Source organism: Onychostruthus taczanowskii, unplaced genomic scaffold, assembly GCF_017590055.1.
Source record: "Onychostruthus taczanowskii isolate IOZ18803 unplaced genomic scaffold, ASM1759005v1 scaffold19, whole genome shotgun sequence".
Taxonomy (NCBI): domain Eukaryota; kingdom Metazoa; phylum Chordata; class Aves; order Passeriformes; family Passeridae; genus Onychostruthus; species Onychostruthus taczanowskii.
In genome coordinates, this window is record NW_024499128.1 from 6878182 (window position 1) to 6890619 (window position 12438).

At 41.9% G+C, this 12438-nt stretch overlaps 1 protein-coding gene and 1 long non-coding RNA gene across 3 annotated transcripts in view; one reads left to right on the plus strand and one right to left on the minus strand.

The window, feature by feature from the left end:
• Nucleotides 1-4241: 4241 nt before the first annotated feature.
• On the minus strand, nucleotides 4242-5350 carry LOC121334366. Its single transcript, XR_005952441.1, has 3 exons — nucleotides 4916-5350; nucleotides 4584-4691; nucleotides 4242-4404 (listed from the first exon to the last, which is right to left on the minus strand). It is a non-coding gene; the product is annotated as an uncharacterized LOC121334366 (long non-coding RNA).
• A 23-nt stretch (nucleotides 5351-5373) lies between these two features.
• The window catches only part of CYTH3 (cytohesin 3), a 48674-nt gene continuing 41609 nt past the window's right edge, over nucleotides 5374-12438 (plus strand). Inside the window, exon 1 of one of the 2 annotated variants that reach the window (XM_041401435.1) lies at nucleotides 5374-5660. In XM_041401435.1, coding sequence (XP_041257369.1) covers nucleotides 5630-5660 — 31 coding nt within the window. In that variant the 5' untranslated portion in view covers nucleotides 5374-5629. The remainder of the gene's footprint in view (nucleotides 5661-12438) is intronic. The other variant, XM_041401433.1, reaches the window with a different exon arrangement.

Here is a 12438-nt window from a genome sequence, read left to right on the forward strand (position 1 = left end):
CAGCAAGATTTGAGCCAGCTCATGTGGGGATATGCCATTGCATTTCACCCACTGGTGAATCAACAAGAGCACCTGGTGTGACCCTTCTAACACTGTGTGTCATGAGCAAGTACAGCTTGTCACTTGGCTGCCACCTGTGCCAGGGGATGCCAGCCCTGGTACACTGGGACATGGCTGAGGAGGCTTCTCCAGGCAGGGAGAAGGACCTGTGGGGGCCTCCCATCCATCAGCTGCTGCCATGTGCATGCAGCCAGAGCAGGATTCATGCATGGTTTGCAGCCTGGCTGCAGCTCCCGCTGTAGGATGAATGAGGAATTTTCAATTCCCAGGCTTTGCTGAGACTGGAGAGTGATATGTGAGAATACATCTAACCATGCCAAGCTGGAGTTAGCCAGCAGAGGGGAATTCAGACTGTGGCTACTTCTCAGGGTGGGAACAGTCTGGCCTTAATCAGCACACTCTACTTGATGTAAATTACCTTTGAGAGTTAATTTACATCAAGTTCTTACACTTTCCTGAGATAGAAAAACCCTCTCCAGCTTCATGCAAAATTCCATTCATGATCTGTTTCAGCCCATGTTCTTTGAATCCAAATCCTCTTTTTCTGTTATTTCAAGCCCAGCTTTCATGCTAGAAAGCATCCTGCTTGTGTCTAGTAATGTGCATAATTAATACAGGCAGAACAAGTTCTAATGCAAAGTGTATTTCAGATCAGAAGAATTACAGAGGTGGTGGACGTTTGCAATTTTTGATGCATTTTGTTTTCCTCACTGGGACATTCTGGTGTTTTTTCCTTAATGACTCACAAGTGGCTCTATCAGTGTTACACAATGGAAACAACCACTGCCTTCCAAAACCAGTAATATTTGATGCTAGGAATAGATAAAGCTCATTTAGAAATCTTTAAAAACCCACAAACCCTCAAATATGTCAAGAATAGGAATTTAACTGCAAATAAAATTCAGGATATGATTTCAAAGTTAATCTGAGAGAAACCTCTGCAAAATTTTTAGAAGAGACATATCTTTATTCTTGGGGGTTTTGACTATTTCAATGGAACTAGCTTCCTATCCATACAAAAAAGCACCATTCATAAAAGATGTTTGACTTGCTAAGCTTTAGCTTTGATGTTCCCCAAAGCAATATAAAATACCTGCATGTAAAATTTTTTTGGCCTAAATGAAAGGTACAAGCACTTTTAAAACCTTTGAGACAACCAGCAAACAGGATTTTCTACCAAAATGTTTTTCCAGCTGAGAAAAATATGATAAGTGTGACAACATAAACATTTTAAGAAACAATACATGGCTAAAACCCATCTGCCAGGCAGAGGAAGTCAAAGTTTGCCTGAGGGGTTTAGGAATACTAGATTATTCAAGTACTGATAAATTAAAAAAAAAAAAAAAAAAAAAAAAAAAAAAAAAAAAAAAAAAAAAAGCAGCAAACCAAAAGAACTAGGGGAAAAAAAGGACATGCTGATGGTCTAAGACTTTCCTGCATGGAAACTATTAAGCCATGCTTCTTAAAAAATAAAAACTGTTTGATTGTCTAGATTTGAAACAAAAGTATTCTTTAATACAATGGCTGGGTATTAATGACAGTGATTCTATCAACAAGATGTTGTTTTAGGAACTGTAATGCTTGCACCATTTTCCTAAAAATGGGAGACATCTATGTGAGCAAGCTGCAGAATCAACCAATCAGTTCTAGATTATAAAACACTGCACAACACCTGCATTGTTTAAGATGTATCTATATTTTTGGTATAGATTTATATTGTCTAAGAATGTGTTATTAAGACTGTACAGATGTTCATGTCTCTAAGATGAAGTGTTTTCCTTCAGGGTAACTATCCATCTTACCAAATCTAACAGAAATCACACTAAGCCAGACTTGCAAATGAGTGATGACTTGCCTACACAAGAAACAGGAATACCTGCATGGAGGTGAATCTTCCTTCCAACACTAAGGAGCATTATTCCATCTCCCTGTGGCTGATACTGACATCCAGTCTGATGGTCCAACAGCTACTTTATTTCTTTCTGCATTGAGGAAATTCAGAATTTTATTTCTTATACTTGAATACAATGCTACTATGAACATCCTCATAGCTTATGCTTTTGATTAGAAATAAAAACTTTATGAAATCTATAATCATAAAACTTTTATTTTCATTCACTGCTCTTGGAATCTGGTTCAAACTGAAACCCACAGGAATGACTTAATATTTAATGAGCTTTATAGACCACAAAAATGTGATGTAAGGGTTTCAGTTGTCTTCACTGACTCTCTGCATAGGGACAAATGCCATAACAGATGTGCTCCTCAACTCTTAAAATGAAAAATGACATGATAGATTACTTCTTAGTGGAAACTGAATCAAAACAATTACTGAACCATCCAAAGAAGGACAGAAAAAAAAAAAAAAAGATAAAGTATATTACCTGAAAATTCAGCAAGTAACCACATTTATCATTGAGGCATCAACCCTGCCAACAGCAGGTTTTGGAGAAAGCCCAGTTTTCCACTGAAAATAATTTCAACAGACCTTCTATTAGACTATTATTTACATGAATGACACACTACAAAGTTCTTCCAACACAGAAGGTTAGACTTGTGGATATGAAACTGGCAAAACATACTGGTGGTAAAAATAGACCTAAGACTACAGAAGACACTGCAAGAAGGAAAAAAAATCAAGCAAGCCTGAGAAAACTGTTGATTGAAAGTCTCAATAATATGAAGAAAAATTTAAAATTCATATGTAATTCAAAACAGAAGAATGGTCAAAATTCCAGAAAACAAAGATGCGAAAAAAATTATCCACATGATCAGGAAATAATTTATTGGAGTTTGTCTTGGAATTTGCTGAGATTGTAACCTGTATTGCTCCTGGCATCTTTGTTGGTAAGGAACTACCCTGTATTTAATGATAGTGGTGTTACTGTTGAATTGCCAAAAACCAGGGAGGAGTTCTGCTATGGTAGAACTGCTACAGCTACAATGTAGAACTGTGACTGTAATTCTTTACTTGATTTTACACATTTTCAAAAAATCTACTCCTGACCTAGTTAGGTTTACAGCCAGACATGAGCTTTACTTTATACACAGGAAAATGAGGCAACAGAGTGAAAGGTTTGATCTTAAAAGTTTCTGTGACACCTCTCACCTACAGATTGAACAGCTTTGTCCACTAAAGCACCTTGTACACAGAATTAACAGCTTTGTGTTTAGAACACTTGTAGGATTGGGCCCATACAAAAGTAAGTGTATTTATGATACACACAGCATGAATGAAAATGTTTTAAGGAATATCTGCCATCCTTTCAAAGACACACAGCCTTGGAGAGAACACTATAATTTCAGTCCTCTTTTGTACTATGTATCATTAATAAGTCATTCTACTAAAGCAGGACTGGAAAGAACAGATTCTTCTTGAGAAGGTATTAAATGACATATATTCCAGAGTTCCAACACAGTAAGCTATATATTCAGCAAAACACTGAAAATTTCTCTGTTTAAGTAAATAATGAAGGTATAATAAAGAGCATTTTCCATACTTCATGAGTTTGGAATTAGATTTCACTAATAAGTTTCTACAAAATATTGCAACTGGTCACTTGTAACTAGGACAGACATTTCTCATATCTTCCTTGCATCACAAAATAATTTTTCGCTTTGCTATTAGTTTGGAGAGTTCTAAAACTAGTTTTGCTTTCATGAAGTCAACAGGAATTTTGCACTGAATGCGTGGGAGGAGGACTGTTCTCCACACTTCACTCTCCCCTGCTATTAGAATGAGTGATTAGTCTTCTTTATTTTGGACTAGAATTCTCCTTGTAACAGGATGGATGGATAGGAAGGAAGGAAGGAAGGAAGGAAGGAAGGAAGGAAGGAAGGAAGGTTATATAAAGGTGTAAAACAGCATAAATTAAATGAGAGCAAACAATCTGTGATTGATTATAAAATTAGAATTTTTCTCATGAACCAGATTCCCCACTAACGTAAATGAACAGTTTGCTCAGTGTGCAAAAATATTCAGAGCCCACTGTCAGTTCATCTGTACTAAGACTTATTTTAAACCATCCTTTAATGGCACTTTATAGACATAATTTCAAAATAAATCTCTTACCAAGGTGATGCTTCTGTTTTATGTAATCATATCCTTTTATAACTAACTTACTAAGCTTGTAACAATATTTAATTTCAAATATGAAAGACAAAGAGGAGTATTTTAAAGGTTTATGATTTTTAGATGAGGTAAAACACTTTATCACCAGAGCAGCTGTCAGAGGCAAACCTCAGCTCAGCAAAATGGGCTGTAATAACCACGTATTAGCAGCCGTGTCAAGAGGTGAGTGCTCCTGACACAGCTTCCCAGACGGTGCTCTGTCCCATGCCAGCCTACAAAAGGAAAATGAAAAACCCGATATTTTCCTGTTGGCTGACCTTTTCCTCCCACAGCTTCCTTTCTGAATAAAATTTTGACACGAACGGTTTTTTAAAAAATAATAAGGGGCGGTGCCAAGGAAGGAAGGAAGGAAGGAAGGAAGAGTGATGTGCGCCAGTACACTTCAGCTTACCTTTACAGACTTTGGAGGCTGAGGCTGCTGATATCCCGACTCCCATGGTAGGTTACTCACTGAAGATCTTTACTGAAGACTAAAGAAATGCCACGGATGCTCTGGCTCCTAGGGCAGCAAGGAGAAGAGTCCTTTCTGTTATCCACACAGACAGTGCTCACCAACACAAAGCCCATGGGGCACAGTCCTATTTCTACACCAGGCTCTCCATGACCCTTGTGGCAAGGGGAGCACCCAGCACCGGCCACAGGAACAAGGAGCAAGCAAGAACCAGCAGAAAGCATGCAGAAACATCAGATGTCTCGGGCTCTTTTCCAGAGACTTCAACCCACCTCATCTCCCTTCACTACAGCGCTTCAGGCCATCTCAGCCCTCACCTTCCACTCTCCTCCCGCTCTCCCCCGCTTCCCTCTATAACCCCCAAAGGAGTCTTTAGACCTCCAAAAAACAGTCAGGGGCTCTGCAGACATTTTCTGGCTCTTGCAGACCCCAAAACACGATCCCAGGCGGCACGAGCCCAAGTGACTCGGCCCAGGCTCCTCTCGCTCCCGACCGCCCGGGTGACCCCCGACAGCCCCCGGGCAAGTCGCTTCAGGGGCCTCGGCGCTGCGGGGCCGCGCCGTGCGGGACCTGCCGGGGAGGGAACACCGCAAAGGGCAGACGGCAGGCTCCGCTCCGCAGCAGGGCTCAGCCGGGGCGCTGAGGGGGACGGGCAGCGCGGCGCTGGCCGCGACCCTGTGGCGCGGGGGTGGCGGCGGAGGGGCCGGGCGGGGCCGCCTCTCCTCCGCGGGTCACATGAGAGGGGCGGGCGGCTGGGCCGAGGCGGTGGTGGCTGCCGGGGCTGAGGTTGGGTTGGGCGGGGAGGGACGGGGCTGTGGAGCGCAGCGGCAGAGAGCGGCGGCGGTAGTAGCAGCGGAGAAGGAAGAAGAGGAGAAGAAGGAGAAAGAGAAGGAGCAGGAGCGGCCGCGAGGCGCTGAGCGAGTGGAACGAGCCCCGGGCCTCCCTGAGCCGCGGCCGCCGCGGAGCGCCCTGCCCGCGGTCCCAACATGGACGAAGAGGGTGGCGGAGGTGGCGGCGGTGAGTGCGGGGCTCGTGTGGGGGGAACGCGGCCCCTCAGCCGGCGCTGCCGGCGGCAGGACGGCAGGAGCCCCTGGGAGCTGCTGCGGCCGCGGCCCCTGCCGCCGGTGCTGCCCCGTCCCGCCCGGCGTCCCCGAGCAGAGCCGCTGTGTCGGCGCTACCGAGCAGTGCCCGGGCGGGCGAGCAGGGGTCGGGCCACAATGGGGGCTCTGTGTCCCGCGCCCGGGCAGGGTCTGGCGGGGGCGCGGCGGCTCCGGGGGCGGCAGGGCAGGGCAGGCGGGTCCCGGCCCCGCCGCTGTGACAGCCCCGTGCTCGCTGCTGCAGCTGCTCCTCCGCTGCCAGGGGGGAAGGGGCAAAATAAGAAAAAGTACGCGTCTGGTGGTGTAGGAGCGGGGAAAAGAGTAATTGAGCTCTGCTAGGGCTCTGTTTGTGTGTGTCATCTTAATGGAGGCTCGGCGATAATCACGGGGTGGTTCAGCCAGTTTAAACAAGGTGAACTGTTTCCAAAGGCAGCGGCGTTAACCTTGCTAGATACTACTTTTAGAAAATCCGGACTCTCATGTTGGGGAAGCTTTTATTTGTATTTTTTATCTTTCGGAGACCGGCTTGCGCGCTGCCCCAGTTTAAGGCACTGCAGACGTGCCACACGCTTCCCTCCTTTAATTTATAATGTGTTTTGTGAGTGCGTGTGTAAAGCTGCTGCCTGAAATAACCAGTTCTTGTGTATCATCAGCGATAATGGTGGCTGAGCAGGAGCTGATCCTGCCCTGGGGCAGAGGGATCGACTGCACGGCCTGCCCTGTATTCAGTGTGTCTGTGCCCGTCTGTGCCGCGGTGGTGCCGAATGGAGCGATGAGGGTATATCTTAAACCTGATGCTAAACAGGCGGCCTTTGAATGCACTGGCTGATCTCTAAATAGGTAAAGTAAGGGCTAAGCGTTGTATGATTAATAGTTGCGCGCTACTTGCTAATTCTAAATATAATTACCCAGAACTCGGAAATCAAGAGGGTGTGGTGTTTGTTTTGACAACTTGAAAAAATAATGCTATGATGAATCAGAAAAATAATTCTTCAAGCAGTGGGTTGGAAATGTGGCCATTTCTCAGCAGGCATTTCTGCTTTTTTTGACAGTGATAGACTTAACTCTTAAAAAAAATCTGAAAAAGGAAAGCAAAAGACAAAGTGAGCCAGTCCTGAAAAGTTATTATTCAAAGCAGTTGAACACTGTAATTGTAAAGAGCAGAAAGCTCATTTAACTCAAAATATGTTCTTTTCACAGTATTGTGGACTTGGATCTGTAGTTAAGGGAAATGAACATGCTTGTTATTTGCACTAACCCTGTGTAATATAGTACTCAGTCACGTGCAAAATGTAAACTAGAAAGTGGACATATTGCTGAATTAATCTTCCATACGATGTTAAACATTTCAAAGTTGGATTTGCATAGGAGGACAAATACTCAGGACCTGGGTATGACACAGTCTGCATTTAGCTAAATGCTAATTCTATATGTGAAGCCTGATTTGTACCTCTAGCCTGCAAGTGAAGCTAATATCACTTTAATAAACATGTTGTGTTTTTGGGACAAACTACGGTATAGTGTATTCTTGTAAAACAATCACAGACAAGTAAGACTGGAATTTTATTTTGGTGTATATGACATTTTACTCTGACTTCTTGTGAGTATTGTGCTTTATTCTTGAATAGAGACCCAGTTTCACTTTTTCCTAGGGATTGCTGTCAGTTTGGAGTGCCAGGATTAGTTAGGTTGCTTCTAGCTAATGAATTGGCAAGTTGTTATTTTGTTTGAATTTTTCCCCTTTTTTATTTAATGACAGGAAACGTGTGGATTTGACAGCCTGTTTTAAAACTCTTTATTGCTGTTGAGTAATGAGACTTGTGATACCTGAGCAATGAGACTCCCTTTGGAGCCTGACCAGGGCAGCCCAGTGTTTTGAACTTCTCCAGGACATTCTAAATCCTCATAAAATTGACATTATTGAATGGCAAATTCTTACAGCTAAGCTTATCACTCTGCACAGGTGCTTTAGGAAGTATGCAAAATTATTTAAGGGCTGCACAGAGTCACCCTAATTAGAGACTTGAGCTAGATAAGCATGTAAATATCTAGGACATTAAAGTGTGATTCAGAAGGTAAGCTGCTATTCCCAGTTCAGCTCTGCCTGCTGCGCTGCTCATCAGTTTGATTTGCATCCTATGCTTCAGTTCTCTTATTTGTCAAATGGGGTCAGTTGTTTTACCACCTCTGATAAAAACTGTGAATGAAAACAGAGCTGTGTAAAGTTAGAATTTATTATTTTAGAAGCACTTGATGGAAGAGAAATGCTAATTGAGGGAATTGTTGTCAGTACCTCCTTTTCTTTTGTATGTGGAGCCCTAAACAGGGCCGTGCATTTATGTTATACAATCCACACTTCCACACAAGCCTCCCATTGATTTCAGCAGAGGCTCTGTGCGTGGATTATTGATGCGATATGATCCGAGTCAGTTGGTGTTTGGCTCAACTTGCTTTTGTGTCCTGATTAAAGTATCTCTGTGGTTTGCTTAGTGCAGGAAATTTCTCCTCCTCCTCTCCCCAGTTGGTTTAAAACTACATCTTGTGTGATTTGAGTGGCTTTTCTCACGGGCTCACAGGTGGCGGTGCCAGTGGCCGGGACCCTGGCGTTCAATAGTGCTCTTGGTGTGGTCACACAGTGAGCGAGTGATCCCCTGTGAAAGGTCAAAGTGTATAAACAGTCAGTGCTTCAGGCACAGGACAGAGCTCCTGCTTGTTTTCTGAATTTGACTCTAGTCATCCAGCAGCTTTTCAGTCCCCCCAGTTCAATTCTGTGTCATTCCTCTGGAAAAAGACTGCAAGATTGGATACTTACCAGCTTCTGTATGTTTGTTTTACACTGTCTCTGCAAAGGGCTCTAAACAGACGTGCCAGAAGGTTGAAGTCCTGCTTGTACTTGACAAATAGACCAAATTATAGCACTAATTATGGCATTGAGGTTTCCCTACTGTTCCCCAAACTCTGTGCTTTATTTCTGAATGTCGAAGCTCTGCTGGGATGGAGCAGTTGGGTTGCCAAGCTCAGTTAGCTGCTGGCTGTGCTTGCCAGCGATGGTGCCAGGTAGCACGTTGGGTCTGTGATGAGGACAGAATGTAGACAGTCCTTCATTAGGAGAGGCACCAAGAGACCAGATCGTCACACAGAGGACTCGGGAGAGTGGATTTGCTGCCAAACCAGACTTATTGGATGACTTCTGTTCTTCTGCAAGGCAAAACAGTTACCTACTTATAGGTGAAAGGTGTTAAATGTAACAAATGACCCAGGTTTTTCTTACGAAAAAAGTTTTAAAATTGAATAAAAATATATATTCATACAAGCAGCCTCATCTCTTCTTTCCATGTTGTAATACCTTTCAAAGGTAAACCTTAAAGACACCAGAAGCCATGAGGCCTCCTCATGATTGTAGACATTTGCTTTGCATTTAAGATGAATTCTGCATGTTTTCTTATTTTATGAGTTTCTTTTATTATAAACAAATGTGTTTTAATGCAGAAGAACGTTAAATATGTTTCACTCCCTACTCATCAAAGAGGATAACTTGTACCAGTAGTTTTAAATAAAATTTATCCCAAAAGTCTTTTGGAGGAGGGCTTGTAGTGTTAGATAGCACTTTGGGGAAATCCCAAGAATATAAAAATGCACCTGAGTGTTGGATTGACCACTCAGCTTGGTTGTTGGGAGTGAAAAAGAGCAGATACAGAGATAGTCTATTTATGTAGTTTAGTTTTTGTGTTCTTTTGCCAGCCAGCAGAGCTGCATGCTGAGTCTCTTGTTTGCTAAATAGATATTTCTTCATGCTAAACTAATCTCATATTTCTCCAGATTACCTGTCAGCTCAGTAGGATCTTAATTTTTAGCCCAAAACCATTTAATCTGTTACCACTTCAGTAAAAAATGTCGTAATAAAGTCTTATCATTTATGTTATACATATTAGTTATTTTTGGTGTTATCAGAAAATGTGTTTGTTAATTGCAGTTAAGTTTTTCTTAGCCTAATGTTTGATATTTTTAGCTGTGACTTGGAAGAAAATGTGAAATTTTTGCTGATAGAGTTTCCAGAGGTGGTTGGTTGCCAGACTTGATGTATTGTTATATAATGGTATTTGGTGACATGCTCAGCAATGTAAGCATGCTGTGGATTTAGGGGAGCAGTGTGCCTGTAACAGCATCTGTCTGTACTGTTGCAGCTGGGAAAGAAGGCTGTGGGATTTACAGGCAGGAACTGAGTGTATTTTGCAGAACAACAGCTGGGAGTCACAGTAACAGCCACATGAAAGTGGGCTCCCTGTGGGCCACTGTTACCAAATGGATATTGCAATCTTTTAATATCACTGGAGTTCCAAGAGCTTTCACCAATTGAAGGGATGCAGGAGGTGAGACAGCACAGTGATTTTCGATATATTCTGCAGTTGACATCAATTTTTTTCAATCCCATCGTATTTATTGCTTCCTGTTCTTTTTTTTTAATGCTTTTTCAAGGGAAAATGAAAAGAAAGGCCTTTCCTCCATTTTCTTCTTCGTACAAGGGTGTGTGGTGATAGGACAAGGGGTAATGGCTTTAAACTGAAAGAGGGTGAATTTAGACTAGATTTTAAGAAGCGATTCTTCATTATGAGTGTGAGAAACTGGCACAGATTTCCTAGAGAAGCTGAGGCTGTCCCATCCCTGGCAGTGTCCAAGGCCAGGTTGGATGGGGCTTGGAGCAGCCTGGGAGAGTGGAAGGTGTCCCTGCCCATGGCAGGGGAGTAGAATAAAAAGAGCTTGAGGTCCCTTGCAACCCAACCATTCCGTGATTCTGCTTACCATCTTTTTGTCCTATAAGTCTTTTCCTCATCCAATAAAGCTTGGAAAAGCTTTAAAATATTTCACTTAAACTGTAGCTCCAACCTGCTGCAATCTTTTGCTCCATTCTTTTCCCTCCCAAGGCAAAAATGGTTTAGTCTGATTCTTTATACACCCCATCTTTGACTCCAAGGCCATTTGAACTACCACTCATCTCTTTTCCTTGTTGGAAGTCATTGAACGAGCTGTTTGCAGTCACTCTCTGAATTCAGAGTATCTCCTTGATGTTTATCCTTAGGTCCTTTCCACACTTGTCCTGACCCCTTGTACTCAGTACATTCTTTTCCTCCTCTTTGTACTGCCAGCTGCCTCTAGTACTGTTTACTATATTTTTCTTTTTGAAATCTTGATTTGGTTGTTTTTTTGTTTTAACTTTGAAGAAGTTCTCTCCTGTTCCTGTCTTACTTGCTTTTTCATTTGGAAGATGATCTTTCTACTTCCAACTTTTATGGTGAAGATTTGCAGGACCCTGTGCTTGCTTTAAAACTCTCTTCCTCTCTACATCTTGTTTCTGGATAACCAAATTTGCAAATAAGAGTGGAACTATCGTATTTAAACTGATGACTCACAGTGTGCTCTGGATCCAGTACCATCTGTCCCAGCTAAAATGTTGGCTTGTTTGACATCTTAAGATTGCGTAATTGTCATCTTAAGCTTAATGAGTCTGAAACAGCTCTTAATGTTGTTTCCACCCACTTCCTCTATTTGATGTCTTTGGACACATGCTGGCATCCCGAGTGGTTATTGACAAGTAAATAGTGAGATGTTGTAATTTATTGCTTCTTAAAAAACAGTCTGTAGAGAAGTTGTAATAAAAATGGCAGCGAAAGAGCAATGGGAGAGTATTGACATGCTTACAAAATGAGATATGTTCTCCTATGCAATGTTAATTTTCCCTTTTGAATGCACAAATAGATTTAATCTGGTTATGGGATCACATTTTCTGTAGACTTCTGCATGGGACCAGCCAGTATACAGGTTAGCATTTTGTGGCATTTGAGTGAATCTGTATGAATTTTTTCCTTCTTTTTACAGTAATGTGATAGTTAATGATTTCTTGTTCACTTTGTCTCCCTGCAGTTCACAAATACTTAAGCATGTACTAAAGAATTGCACTAATTTTAGTTAGGAGCTTGGACCTAATGACTATGTGTTTCATTCACAGAGGATAAAAATAAATCCTTAGCAGCTGGATTGTTAGGAAAACCTGTCAGTGTATAGAACTGTGAGGCAGGGATCCCAGGGAAGTGAAGAACACGTGGTGTTTTACTTTGTTTTATAGAAGCAAAAGAGAAGTTGTGTGAACAGATGTGCTGTTGGCATTTCTGACTTCTTCACTGTGTGTTCCTTGAGAGCAATATATTGTACAGGAAAGGTGTATAAATGAGGTAGTAAGGGTATATTTATTTATGCCATTTGTATAATTTTAACATCTAGCAAATGGTTTTTAATTGCATATGACTTCCTTCTTTTAATTTCAACAACTTCATGGGAAAACTTAGTATTGCAAATTTTTTTGGACAGCACTGTTTCCTTTTTGTGGGATAGACATACAAAATCTGGTAGAAGACCATGTGTTCTGTGGTCCTCTGAGATTTGCCTGAAGAAGGAAATGGCTTGACCTATTTGGTTGCTATGAAGTAAAAACATTCTTGTTCTTTCTGTCTCTCTTCCCTTTTTTTTTTTCTTTGTGAACATCTGTGTCACATTTATTTCATTACTTTCTGAGGTTCTTTAAGCACATTATTTGCTAATACAAAGTTTAATTTAAGGAAAATAAAGTGATACATAGGTGCTTCCACAACTTCATTGAATTTCTGATATGTGCTTTTAAATAGGTATGATATAAGTGGGTAGGG